This window comes from Acanthochromis polyacanthus, chromosome 1 (genome assembly GCF_021347895.1).
Source record: "Acanthochromis polyacanthus isolate Apoly-LR-REF ecotype Palm Island chromosome 1, KAUST_Apoly_ChrSc, whole genome shotgun sequence".
NCBI lineage: Eukaryota > Metazoa > Chordata > Actinopteri > Pomacentridae > Acanthochromis > Acanthochromis polyacanthus.
Window position 1 is genome coordinate 12581436 of NC_067113.1, and position 15071 is coordinate 12596506.

General features: G+C 40.1%; 1 protein-coding gene across 8 annotated transcripts in view; it reads left to right on the top strand.

The window, feature by feature from the left end:
- The window catches only part of LOC110955846 (alcohol dehydrogenase 1-like), a 322968-nt gene that overhangs the window by 105260 nt on the left and 202637 nt on the right, over positions 1-15071 (top strand). Inside the window, exon 1 of one of the 8 annotated variants that reach the window (XM_051940826.1) lies at positions 11556-11714. The exons of the other annotated variants lie outside the window; for them this stretch is intronic. Within the exon in view, the coding sequence (XP_051796786.1) occupies positions 11697-11714 (18 nt within the window). The 5' untranslated portion in view covers positions 11556-11696. Of the gene's footprint in view, positions 1-11555; positions 11715-15071 lie in introns of those variants that run through there. 8 annotated transcript variants of the gene reach the window in all.

The window sequence follows — 15071 nt, forward strand, 5'->3', positions numbered from 1 at the left end:
TTATTTTATCTTTGATTGGTTAAAATATATTGTAAGGATCATGGAGGAGTAAACAGATCATTCTTTTTGCGCGTTTTAATATTTTTAATCTTTATTTGATCCGGTTTCATCTCTCCCCTCCCAAAGTGGGAGGCAACCCAGATTCAAAGGAATGCGCGCCTCAGCCAACGCTTCCACACCTCCGTTTGGAGAAATCCCTTCAAACCAGCCATTTTACGCTCTTACGTCTCTTCTTCCTAACTCGCTTCCAGAAACTACGTCGAGCGATTCTTTTGTTTTCTTGGTGCCTTCCTTCTTCTTTTCTTTATTCTAAGTCTACACCAGCACCAGAGCAGGTCTCTTATAGCTGCGATTTCTTAATCATTGTTTTTCTTTTAATCAAAGAATAGATATCTTCGCTCACTACTTAAACAAATCAAGTCCATTTTTGTTTGCCGACGATTTTTTTGATCAAGAACTATTTCGATCCCGTTTCACGGCTCCGACAGGTTTTTTTTAGCGGCTCTTTTATTCATCTGTTCTCCAGCCAAACCTGCCGATCGACCGAGACAGACCAAGAGCCTGTGGTTTTGTTTTTGTTTATCTAGCTATTTTTCGGTCAAGTCAACCCCAGAGAAGGACGAACGGTTCCTGCGTTCTCTCCACCATCTGCTGAGATCCACCCAGCTGGCCAGAACGAAGCCAACGGCGCTCAACAGCTATAAGACAGCAGGACGCCAAGACGTTGCCATAGCGACAGACTTCACGACTTGGGAATCCACCAAGAAGTTGAAGTTAAGTTCCGTTCAAGGCAATGTTGTCCCAGCCGAACCTCTGAGCAGCCATTCTCCAACAAAGTAAGGCAGCAAACGCATTGGTGTGATCTGAATTATTGGGTTGACGTCTTAAAATAGCTTGAAATCTTCCTTAAATAGCTTCCAAAATCTTCCTTTTAATAACTCCGTTTAGTCACTCATCAGTCGTTCATTTTCCAAATTATTAATCATCTCGTCATACCTTCAGCGGTCTGATTACTCAGTCCATAATCCTAGTTACAAATGCAAATCTGAATAATTAACACACCTATTATCACCCACCCACACACACACACACACACACACACACACCTATTATCTCACACACAAACACCCATTATACTTATTACCGTATTAATCACTGTTTTGTTATTATATTAATAAATGTACTTCATTTAGACCAAAATTACCGTCTTTGGCGTTTATGTGTGTACAGACTGGGTTACTATTTCTTAGAATTCCAACATTCAGGTATTAGACTGTTTAACTGAATTAATCCATTATCAGTTATTTTATTTCTCTACATTTGTAGAGTGGTGCCCCATTTCATAACGAGTGCTTCATAATTCATATTTCCTACACCATCATAAAATGATATACATCCATATTGCTACATATAATCACAGCAGATTTGTCCTCATATGATTGATGTATTTAATGCTTTAAATATGCTGAATCCAGTGCAGTGTAGTACTGAGGAGCAGAACATACCAGAGAAACACACAAAGATCCAAAGCTGTAAATTTGGTAAGACACCATGTCAGAAAACAGCAAACTCAAAAGTCACCTCTGAATGGGACATCTGCTGATCGGATGTTTACTAGTAAAAGACCACCAATGGCTCTCTTGGAGACAGGATGCCTCCTACCTCCACTAGAATCTGATAAGGGTCAAAAAGTGTCAACTGTCAGGAAAACCCCACCTCTACAGAAGACGATTGGCATTCTGACCTTCTGATCTCCCTACTACAGAAAAAGGATGTTTTACCTTGCTGACATGTTTCATCTGCAGTCTTCTTCAAGGCATCATCTCACATGTGATGACATGTCCTTTCTATCACGTGTCCGATCTGATAGATCTGTCAGATTCTGTCAGACCGGCCATGCCCCCCGCTGTCTGGGGGTCTCTGGTGGATGGAATCCCAGATATACGAGAGGGTGTAGGCCCCCTCGTCCCGGTTCTTGGAGCAGCTTGCCCGGGTGACAAATTCTGACAGATCTGTCAGATCGGCCACGTGATTAAAAAGGACACGTCATCACACGTCAGATGACCCTCTGAAGAAGATGGCAGATGCCATCGAAACATGTCGGCATCCTTTCTTACTGAATTGTCGGTTTAAAAGTAACACTATCCTTTGAAACCTGCTTGTTTTCTTGATTTACAGTGTGGCATATCAGTTGATTTGAAATGAATAAGCACTCCTGGACAAGGGCGTAGGTTTGCATCGGGACGGTAGGGACATAACACTACCAACTTTTCAAGAGGGTCAAATTGTCCCCACCAACTTTTAAGCAACCTTATTTGCATTATATAATGAGTTCAGTTATATAGGTAATTTTGATTGTCTTCCCATATGTTGTAAGGATAGAATTGACCCTACCATTATTAAGTGAATTATTTTCATTATGTTCAGACCAGGTTCAGACTTACACTTACCCCTTTTCACTTGCTGAATGTGCCGGTCCAATCAAACGTGCGTTTGATTGGCTGATGACTTGACCCCCCCGCCACCCACACGTACACTCACACAGCCCCGACAGAAATACACAAGAAATAAACATGTCGCCTTCTCCGCCTCCTTCGAAGAGGAGGGATATTGCATTGATCATTTAGCTTATCAATTAATTAGGTTCATATTCATGAGAAATGTAGCCCTGACCCCCGTTCACCCAATCTGTTTGGTCTTATTAATGTCCCGTCCCCAGCAAAAAGTGTACATGCAGGTTATGCTGTTATATCGTCCCTACCAATGTTGAGACCAAACCTACGCCCTTGCTCCTGGATAAGTGTTCACCTTCAATTATAGCACAAAAGGCAGCAGCATTTCTCTTTTAACAGCAGATATGAAGCACTGACAATATGCTGCTTTACGTATATCTGCTGTAATTTTTCCAGTTTTCAACCAACGTCCTTTGGACAGATAACACTTAAGCAATAATTGTCATACATCATTCTGTGTAATTCCAGGGGTGTCCTGTAGGTGATGAAGTGCAAGGCAGCAGTCGCCTGGGAGCATGTTTACCATCAGGCTGCACAGTCTTGTGTTAACGTACAGTAACTTCTGCTACAGCAACATAGGTCACTGCTTTATATGTAATATTGTTCAGATGTGGACATGAAAAAATTTACTAAGGTGTTTTTAACATTTGCCTGTCAAGTTTATCTTCAATTTTGCAGGTTAACATTGTGATCAGCAGTGTTGGTGAACAGCAGAAGGTGGTAAATGTGGACAGGTAGAGATTTAGTCAGTCTGACCAATCGCTGATTTCCGATTGCACCATTTAACAATCTTTTTCTTGTCTCTGGATCCAAAAATCCAAGATATCAACCAGAAGTAGCAAAATCCTGGCTTCATTTTCTCAGTGCAGAAACCAACGGGTGACATCTACGCCTATCTTTTTTAGACAGTCTATGGTTGAACATTATCCAAAGACCTTTGTCCTCTGTTTATAGAACTCAACCCGCATGCTGTTCGTTTAGCAATTGCTGCTGTTAGTTTGCTGGTAGTTGAAGATTTGCTCTCCAGAAAACATTCTCAAACATGGGGAGTCACATATAACCAGGGCTACAGCTACAGGGTTGGCAAGAGAGTAATATGGGACACTTCTCGTCAAATTTTGACAGGTCCCAATCAGAAGCTGCCATGTCATAAGGGGGCGGAACTAAGGGACTTGGCTATACGTCGTGCAATCAGAAACTGCCACGTCATAAGGCGGGCTATGATATGGGGTCCAATGAGAGATTGCCACGTCATAGAGTCCCTCCCTGAACCCTGCCTCATCCGCCATATTTGTAGTTTCTATTTTTTAATAAAAGAAAATGACGAATTTAAAAATGCCGGAAATGATAGTTTCAAAAATGATTTATAACACAGCAATAATAATAATAAAAATCCAGTGCTAGGGTCATCCAATGAGGTGTGAGGGGAGAGCGAATGAGAACCAATGAGAAGAGGAGGTTGGGGTCTTCTTTATATATAAATGGGACTAGGCCTCTCTATAGGCCGCACCGAATAGAACTCACCATGGCTCAGAAAATGTTGGATGTCCGGGGGTACGTGGTTCCCCGAGCCGGCGGCAGCGGCAAATCTCGGGCCCTGCTGCGTCCGGAGCCTGCGGTCATCAATGAGACACCCATCACCATCTTCCGCAAGACGCCCTCGATACTACGAGCCCCGAGGAGATCCATGATGTACCTCCAGTGGACCCAGCTGCCCCCGGCCGAGTCTCTGGAGGAGGAATGGCCTCTCATGCCATATGGAAAGCCGGGCTCCTGGTGCTACGTTTTCAAGTACAAGACGGGGGAGCTCTGCTTCTACCAGCTGGTGGAGGGAGAAATGCAGAGGCATTTATCCGTCTCTGCCACGTTGACCTCCAACGACTGGAGCGTGCTGAAGATGGTCATGCAGCAGCATCTCCAAGAGACTTCTCAGGAAAATACACCCGAGTCTGTACCCTCTAAACGGGCAAAGTTGGAAAACCTCCCCGCTTGTACAGAGGTGCTCCCGAAATGAGCGGTCTTCAAAGCGGTATAGCAATCCAAAGTAGTGGGGTCTGGTAGATGGTACTTCAGAACCACCCTCCGATCAATGGGGAAGAAGAAGGTGTTAAAAAACGTATCAAAAACCAGACTCTAAACCATCCCTATCTGGAACCTGCAACATACTGTTTCTCTCAGCTTGAATGCCCCTCTACCTGTCTGTTTCATACATTTTTACTGAGTGCTTTTAAACATTTGTTCTTTCTTTTTGCTTAGCACAGTTTAAGGTGTTGTGTTTCAAGAATGGTAACTATATGAATGTGTTGTTGCCCGATTGCAGGTTGGGCTCTCAAGTCAAACTTAACATTTTCCTCCTCTGTTGTTTCAACTTAATGTATTTGATGGTGAGACACAGTAGGCAAAAGTGTAGATGTTATGTTGGTAAACACGCCATCTACACAGGCCTAAACACAGGAGATAAAGCAAAAAAAAAACTCTATTGCCTGTTTTTGGTCAGCACCTAAACCTTCGAGAATTAATTTATATCTCTGTGACAATTTGGCATGCATTGTTGAACTTTTCAGTTCTTGTTTGAAAGTGCATTTTATGTTGCGATTGATTATCTTATGAGTCCTCTCCTCACAATTTCCTCCCTATGACATCTCCCCTGCTGTCACCTTCAGTGTTCGGTGTGTGTTGTGTAATGTGACTGATGAGTTGTAGCCCTCCCCATGTCTAAACTGACCTGCTGAATCCTGCTCTGCCCATTACTCCCAAAGTCCCTGCTGCACACTTAGCACAGGTTCTGTTCAGTGGTGGCGAGCCCATCTTTTTGCCTTTTCTCACCAGAAGTTAGTAGCTCTTCAGAAATTAGAATTTCTTTTTATTCAAGTGAAATTGTTAAAGGGCACAATGGTGTTTACTCAGACATAATGTCACGAGTGCACGAGTCCAGATTATAAAGGCAAGTTGTACATGGGATGAATGTTCAGCGTCTTTCCAAATTCCATGTTGTCTTCATCTAGAACAAAAAAGATGAGGGATGGTGATTCAAACCTGCTGTTCAGATGATTAAAAGAAGGCAAAAAAACAATACATGTAGGTTTGGGAAGATGTCTCGAGGTTCCGCCAGGGTAGCCCCCCTGCCTGTCCTCTGTGAGCTCTCACCATCCTGACTTCCGTCTTTTAGTATGCAAGCCTCGCTGAGTGTGCAATGTAGAACCAGGAGCGCTCAACTCCTCAGTGGGCTGTGTGATTATGTAAAATGATCAGTCATGGCATTTTCTGAAAGATCGCTGGGAGATATTTGATACTTTTCATCCTGGTCACCTTTATGTGCATTGCAGTGGCGGTTTTTCACAGAGGCCAAGGGAAGCCTAGCTTCCCCAAAAAATATGCAAGAAAGAAAAAATATAAATAATCTTCACCACTATGTATTTTATGTTTTATATTTTTGTCATTCCTTGTTGTCAAAACACTACATCAGGCATTTCTGCTTTGTGAGGAGCAAAACAGCGCCCCTCTTGTCAAGCTCTTTTTGTGCATTACACTACGTCTCTCATGCCCTCTGCGCTGTCTGTCTGTTCAGAGGCCAGCTTCGCCTTGCTTCCCTTAGAGAAAAAAACAGCCCGTATTAGCCAATCAGATTGAAGCAAGGCTCATCGCTTAATGGTCGATGCATCATTAAAAAAAACATAAGGGAGGCCAGATCAAATCTGGCTTCCAACCAATCACAAACTGTGATGAACAATACCCACACTAATGCAGCGAAAGCAAGCCCACACAGCAAATATAGCCATCAAGCTAGCCAGAGAATGGATGGTGACAGGGACCTTGAGTTTCTTGTAAAAAATGACTTCACAAAGCTTCCTTTTGAAGTTCAACTACAAGTCAAAAGGGACGGTAGGCCAACTCCAAAGCTCAATCTAACTAAGTGTTGAGCTAATGGAAAAGCTCGCTCTTTTTGTGAAGCTAACTATGCCAGAAACGAGTGGCTAACAGGAAGTGCCAAGCTTAACCGGCTTTTCTGCTGGCCGTGTCTCCTATTTGACCAGTCTACTGGCTCCCTGAACAACCCCCGGAGCACTTAACCTCTTTTTTTTTCACTGAAATGAATGAGAAGTCGGTAGAATAAAGGTACTGTAACAGTAGGCTGATTTGTTTACATGAAAATAACAGTTAAAACACCGAATCTAATTTGTTGTTCACACTGGCTTCCTCGGTAATTTTGGTCATGGGCCGCCACTGGTGCATTGCCAGTTTGTCGAACACTGAATGTTGTACAATACATGCAGCTTCATGTTTAAAACAATCCTTAAAGGAAAATCTTTTGCATTTTTGATTTCAAAACATGTCACTTTTGAAATGTATTAATGAAGATTTAACTTTACATCAGATGGAGTGTTTTGTTATTTTTTTTCTTACAAATATCTGTATGTTTAGTTTACCTCCGTGTCACTGAACCGTTAAACTTAGCATGTAGAGAACACAGCTTGCTTTGTGGGAAAAGTCCTGAATTTAATTTTAATCGAGTCATTTTTTCTGCTGAAAAACAACGATCGTGGTAGAACCAGTGTTAAGCCATTTTACTTGGAAGAATTGCTATTTGTGCCAAAGATGTATTTAGAATGTTTTAAGACATCTTTGTTATCTGTCAGGCTGTATGCTATTGTAAAATGTACAAACAGCTACATCGAATTTCTGAAACAAAGTTTTAAAGTTAAAAACATCTTGCATGCTTGTTTTTTATTCTTCTTTTCTGTCTGAGATGGTGCTGAAGATGTGGGACTAATCAGAGAACAGAGGAATGGCATGGTGAAATTACACTGAAATGCTAGGAATAGATTCACCTTAGTGATTGTAGTAGTATTTAAAGCAGACGTACAAATGCAGTATTTATTCTCTCTGTTAGAGTTGAAGCCGTGTAATGTTAATTCATTGTATTTTGTAATTTGCCTAATAACAGTAATTGTCACAATAGCCCTTTCCAGATGTTTGTGAAAGAGTAGCCTGTTATTTTTTTTTGTCCTATAGCCCACAGTTGATAACGGTTACATTTTCTAAAATGAGATTTTACGATGGATCGATTGCATTTGACGGTTTCTCTGTAGGCTTTTAAAGGAAGAAAACATAAGCTTTAGAAACTTTATATATAAACCATCCATTGAATGTATAACTTAAAGTGTTTTCTCCATTTACCCTTCTAAAAATGAAGGAGCAGCAAATGTATAAATATGTAGAAAACTGTTAAACATAATATGCCACAATATATTTACCCATATTTATGATAAAGTTGTGTTGGCCCATACTTTAGAGGCAACTGCTGAGTGATAACTTACTGTAAGCCTCCAGTTAAACAAGCCAGATTCAGACTTCTCACCTGTTTTCGGTAAATCCATTTACAAGCTACAGCAATGACACAAATTCCCATGAAATAGTCCCATCTTTCTTTACTTCACAAATTAAGTGTGAGTGTTTTTTGAGTTTTAGTTTTATTCGTATTTTCTGCAGAAATCCAGAGCAGGACATTTCTTTACAAAAATAAAGTGGATCAATATTTGTTGGACAAGAATTTCTTTTAAAAGATCTCTTTTCTGTCACAGCTCTGTTGATATGTTCTTAGTCTTTGTAAATTTGCTGGATGAATTGCGTGTGCGTGTGCGTGTGCTCATTCTTCTTCAGCCAAGTCTTTGTAATGCTAGTCCAATTCACATCAACTAAAGTCTTCATGCATCTATGTGAATATTTATTTTATTTGTGAATTTTTATATCAATATATAAAGATATAATAGTTATATAGGTAAATATATTGAAGAGGTACTGCACGAGAAGAACATTTACCCTACCATCCGTCAAGTTTACTTTTTCCTTCAAGCAAAAAAATAAGGCGTAAGGTAAGTTGGAATACGTTCATTTTATTTTCTAAAACCTCTATGTAAATGCTAAAAACTTATAATGATTTTTTGTCTGCTTATAATATAAGCGGCATATGTTGACTTTAACATGTATGTCTTTGCATATGTACGTTGGGGGCGGCATAGCTCAGTGGGTAGAGTGGCCGTCTTGCGACTGAAGGGTTGCGGTTCGATCCCTGACCCGTCATGCTCATGTCGAGGTGTCCCAGAGCAAGACCCCTAATGCGCCAGGGGCACTGTACTGCAACCCTGCACTCTGACCCCCCCCCCGATGGGGGAATATGTGAGAATCAGAATTTCCCCTTGTGAGATTAATAGGGATATAAAAAACATGTGGCACTGGCGTGGCATGCAATGACATGATCTCTATTCGGTTAATTTGTAAACTGATTAGAAAATTTTCGGTTTTACATGTTTGTTTATTGGTTGTTTGTTTTTTTTCCACAGTGTTACACAAGTGAGTTTCTCCATTATAAAATCAATGGAGTCTATCTATAACATGTCAGTTTTTACATCTATTCATAGAAGCATCAATGTAATCATGTAATCTATTCATTTGATGTAAGTTGTTGTAGTAATAAACTTAAACATATTTTGTTTAGATGGGCTTTTTAAAAAAAAAACAATTTATGGAGTGTATTGCACATAAAATTTCCTGAAATATTTCACAGGAAAATGAGACCCACAAGAGTTTGTCCTGAAAAGGAAGCTTTGCACTTCATTGCTTCTGGGGAAGATTAAGACTCTTTTCAGAAAAAAAAATCATCAATCAGGAGAAAGGTATGGTTGCACATAAGATTCTGTTTTCATTGAATCTTCTGTTCAAATCGTAATTAAAACTCACTTTAGCAGCGAATGTATTTTCACACTGGAAACTGTGTATTAGCACTGTTTGTACTAGTTACGAAAATGTACAGAACCATTTTCCCATGTAAGCATCCTTAAAGTAGTTTAGGCAGATGCAAAATGTGAATTTACTTATTTGCTTTCATATTTGAAGTTAAATGGGACGATCTGTTCCACTTAACAAAACACATGACAAACAAACAAATCCAAAACCTATCATGTTACGCTAAATGGGGGCTGATTTAATATTTAATGTCTAAATGTGTGAATTGTACTGATATTCTGATAGAACTCACAGCAAGAAAAACATGATGTTTTGCTGCACTATTATAAAAATGCAGATATTGTAATTCTTCTGCCTCAGTTAATGCTACACCTTTTATTATCTAAATATTTACAGTGACAAGGTTTCAAAGTATTGTTTATAGTGTAAGTGCTGAGCTATTTTCTGTTGGGTGTGCCTGGTATGCAGCAACACGAGCATTTACTGAACTTATACTATTAATTGATTCTTATTTATTATCTGTTAATCAGGTTACGGAGTGATTGCCACTAAAAACATTAAACAAGGAGAATTCTTGCTTGAGTATGTCAGAAGACACATCACTGGATCTGAAGGAGAGGCACTGTTCAAAGAGCACTCAGCCGACGATGCAGCATTTCTGTACTTCTACTGCTTTCAGGGACAATCTTTCTGGAAAGATTAAAGAAGTGGATGTCCTAACTTAAGGTAATTGTCGTATTTACAACTGAAAAAATCTTTCATCGTGCAGCACTGATGGCAGTAAACATACAGCAAGACTTGGAAGATTCATAAATGATGATCACATCAAGCCAAACAGTAAAATTAAAATAATACATATTGTTTCCTAATAATAGCTTTACTCAAATCATTTGTGCAGCCTCAGATGAATGCAGCATTATTTGATGTATAGAAAATGTTTGTGTATGTCAAATATCAGTGCAGGAGAATAAATTGTGTATGACTGCAGAGACCCTGACTGTCTATGGAGACAAGTCTTTCTATATTTTTACCATTCCATCATTTAATTGAGCAATAAGAATGTCTCTAATCCTCACCAAAATCGTTCTTGAAAATTATGAAAAACATTGTCAGTGATGTAGTAAAACACACTTAGCACAGTTACCGACATCACCCTGATGTAATTTGTTTCAGAAAACCATAACTTCCATATGTTTTATTTATTTTCATTTTGCATGCTGTACAAAATTTGAAATGATGACAATGCCTAATGGTTGTTTTTCTGTATTTTGAAGGAATCAAGCTGGAAGAGTTCATGGGAAAACCTTCACTGTAAGCCTGGCATGATAAAAATTCATATCATTTATTCATGTTGTTCACCCTAAACAACAAGAAGTGCAGATGTTAATCAGGAAATTTGCACCTCAAGAGAAAGGTATGTTGCTGCTTAATATTTTTGAAACTTGGTTGTCGTAGAAATTGTATTCCAAATAAGCACATATTTTGGTGTGTTCAATGTTCAGTCATTTTTATATGTTATAATTTACGGTTCAGCCTTGAGTTTAGGGAGACGAGGCAGGGACGGAGCTGGGGAGAACCGGTGGCAGAGTTGTGGCAGGGGCAGCGGGGTAGAGAGAACCAGAGCAGACGAGGGGAGTCCAGAGCGGAGGGGAAGACAGAACAGATGAGAGATTCCAGGGTCAAAGGGGGAGACGAAGCATGACGAAGGATTCCAGAGTCGAAGGGGCGACGAAGCAGACGAGGGAGTCCGGGGGCAGGTGGAGAGCAGAGCTCAAGCAGACTGGTGTGGACTTGGCAAGAAACCGCAAGGGTCTTTTATCTGCCACTGATCGCTAATGTGGACCAGCTGCGCTCCTCCACAGCCATTCCTAATTGTCCAGAGCGCAGCACAGGAGAGTGAGGGGCCATGACACCTCTTTTCATTCGCCCTTCCCCTCACACGTCATTGGATGACCCTAGCGCTGGACTTTTATTATTTTTATCACTGTGTTATAAATCATTTTTGAAACTATCATTTCTGGCATTTTTAAATTTGTCATTTCCTTTTATTAAAAAAATAAAAACTACAAATATGGCGGATGAGGCGGGGTTCAGGGAGGGTTCTCTATGACGTGGCAATCTCTCATTGGAACCCATACTATAGCCCGCCTTATGGCGTGGCAGTTTCTGATTGGACGACTTAGAGCCAAGTCCCGCCTTAGTCCCACCCCCTTATGAAGTGACAGCTTGTGATTGGGACCTGCCAAAATTTGACAAGTGTCCCATATTACTCTCTTTGGCACTATCAACTCCCAAAGTCCAGATGTTTGCATAACTCCTCATCAAGCAGCAGTATTTAAACATCGAATCCAAATCCCGTTGTCCTAAACATTCTGCAGTCCAGCAACTCTTGTCCTTCTCAACTCCTCTCATTTTTTGAGTCCTATCATTGCTCCAGATATGGCTACAGCTGGTAAGGTAGGTGCACAATTTATTCAATAAATTATCACAGATAATGGGAGTACTCATTATCTGTGATGTTTGTGTTTTTCAAAGTGTTATATTGCAAACTCAAACAAAGTAGGTAGTACAACAAATCCATACAACGAACCTCACACTAAAAGATTTACTTGGATATAAGACTTGCAAGTGTTCATAAAATGTTTGTGTATTTTTGTTGTTTGGGAGTTGATTTAGTGGTGAAATTGTGGCTGGGTGCATCTAATAAATGTGCTAGTACCTGAAAAAAGCAATCAAAAGATGTTTCAATGCTCTCATATGTTGACTTTAACATGTATGTCTTTGCATATGCATGTTGATTGCATTCAGAGCAGCTTTGAAATTAGAATTCTGCTGCAATAAAATGTACAATAGTTAAATGCTTCAGCGAAATAGTGCATGTTCTGATTCAACCTTTCACATGGAAAATATCCAGACAACTTTACACAACTGTGGATACTTTCTCAGTGGTAGGAGGCCAAAAAAGATAATTGTGGAGGTCAAAGAACTCACGGCATGAATTCAAGGGTACGACTGGATTTACTCAGTAACAGTAAATAGTAAATGTGCCAACCCAACACTAAATTATACTCAGCAAAAAGAAGAGGGGTCCGAGGCACTCCGAGTTCCTAAAAGTCCTTTAATAATTCATGGTGGTAGTTTACCAATTTCGGCCACCACACGGCCTTCATCAGAACATAATAGAACACTAGGGCACAGGTGTGCCTGATAAGGGCTGAAACCAGGCCACATGACCACATCACCTGATACAAGACATCACTATTTAATAATAGAAAAACAACATTTAAAAACATAGACAATAGAGAGACCAGAAGAATAGGGTAATCGCAGACAATACCCATGTTGCCACAGCGCCCTATAAATGAAACAGTTGTATACAGCAGAAGATAAATCTACAACGCCCCACAAACCTGAAGCAATAGAGGATAGTGTTCACACAGTACATCATTAACAGGCAGTGCAATAACAAGAAAGTCAAATATTCATAAAAAACACCGAAAAATCCACCTCCTCATTGAGGCGTGGAAACACAGTGAGTCTCAATCCAAAAAGTTTCTTTGTGCCAAAGTTCTTAGTCTGTCTCCACCTCTGTTGGTTTTGGGGATTACTTCAATTGCCATCACAATGAGTCCTATATACACACGTGGACAAAATTGTTGGTACCCCTCAGTTAAAGAAGGAAAAACCCACAATTCTCACTGAAATCACTTGAAACTCACAAAAGTAACAATAAATAAAAATTCATTGAAAATTAAATAATCAAAATCAGCCATCACTTTTGAATTGTTGATTAACATAATTATTAAAAAAAAAAACAAACTAATGAAATAGGGCTGGACAAAAATGATGGTACCCATAACTTAATATTTTGTTGCAGAACCTTTTGAGGCAATCACTGCAATTAAACGATTTCTGTATTTGTCAATGAGCGTTCTGCAGCTGTCAACAGGTATTTTGGCCCACTCCTCATGAGCAAACAGCTCCAGTTGTCTCAGGTTTGATGGGTGTCTTCTCCAAATGGCATGTTTCAGCTCCTTCCACATATGTTCAATGGGATTCAGATCTGGGCTCATAGAAGGCCACTTTAGAATAGTCCAACGCTTTTCTCTCAGCCATTCTTGGGTGTTTTTGGCTGTGTGTTTTGGATCGTTGTCCTGTTGGAAGACCCATGACCTGCGACTGAGACCAAGCTTTCTGACACTGGGCAGCACATTTCTCTCCAGAATGCCTTGATAGTCTTCAGATTTCATCGTACCTTGCACACTTTCAAGACACCCTGTGCCAGATGCAGCAAAGCAGCCCCAAAACATTACTGAGCCTCCTCCATGTTTCACCGTAGGGACAGTGTTCTTTTCTTCGTATGCTTGGTTTTTGAGTCTATGAACATAGAGTTGATGTGCCTTACCAAAAAGCTCCAGTGTGGTCTCATCTGTCCAAAGGACATTCTCCCAGAAGCTTTGTGGCTTGTCAACATGCATTTTTGCAAATTCCAGTCTCGCTTTTTTATGAGTTTTTTTTCAGCAGTGGTGTCCTCCTTGGTCGTCTCCCATGAAGTCCACTTTGGCTCAAACAACGACGAATGGTGCGATCCGACACTGATGTACCTTGGCCTTGGAGTTCACCTTTAATTTCTTTGGAGGTTGCTCTGGGCTCTTTGGATACAATTCGAACGATCCGTCTCTTCAATTTGTCATCAATTTTCCTCTTGCGGCCACGTCCAGGGAGGTTGGCTACTGTCCCGTGGGTCTTGAACTTCTGAATAATATGAGCCACTGTTGTCACAGGAACTTCAAGCTGTTTAGAGATGGTCTTATAGCCTTTACCTTTAAGATGTTTGTCTATAATTTTTTTTCGGATGTCCTGGGACAATTCTCTCCTTCGCTTTCTGTTGTCCATGTTCAGTGTGGTACACACCTTTTCACCAAACAGCAGGGTGACTACTTGTCTCCCTTTAAATAGGCAGACTGACTGATTATGAGTTTGGAAACACCTGTGATGTCAATTAAATGACACACCTGAGTTAATCCTGTCACTCTGGTCAAATAGTTTTCAATCTTTTATAGAGGTACCATCATTTTTCTCCAGGCCTGTTTCATTAGGTTTTTTTTTTTTAAATAATTATGTTAATCAACAATTCAAAAGTAATGGCTGTTTTTGATTATTTAATTTTCAATAAATTTTTATTTATTGTTACTTTTGTGAGTTTCAAGTGATTTCAGTGAGAATTGTGGGTTTTTCCTTCTTTAACTGAGGGGTACCAACAATTTTGTCCACGTGTGTAGAAACAATCACATTTGCAGTCCAAGCGGTATACAACATGAGTAGAATTACAATTTGCAAAATGTTTACAGTGAAATGTTCTGAGTCCAGATGAGTCCTTGAAGGTGGTAGACTTGTTGATGTGAGATCAATGGTTACAGGATCCACACTGGTAAGTGCCCATGGGTTTTTGAAGAAATGTCTGTGGTTTGGTAGCAGAAAGTTTTTGACCAGTTTATCTTTGAGTGTGGGTGCCCTTTTGAACGCAAATAGTGGCGGTCTGGAGAAATAGAGGGATCGCTCTGAAGGATATCCCAATTCCGCTAAATGATCTTTTTAATTTTGTACGACTGACTGCTGTATTGGAGGGTGCAGAACATGCTGTTATCACCCCTTTGCCTGGGCTTAGGCTTGAAGAGATGTGTTCTTTCAATAGATTTAGTTTTCAATAGTGCTTGATTTCATGTTTTGTTGCTGTAGCCCCTTTGTTTAAAGCGCCTGTACATGTTGTTTGATTGTTTTTGAAATATGAGTCTGTATTGCATATGCGCTTGA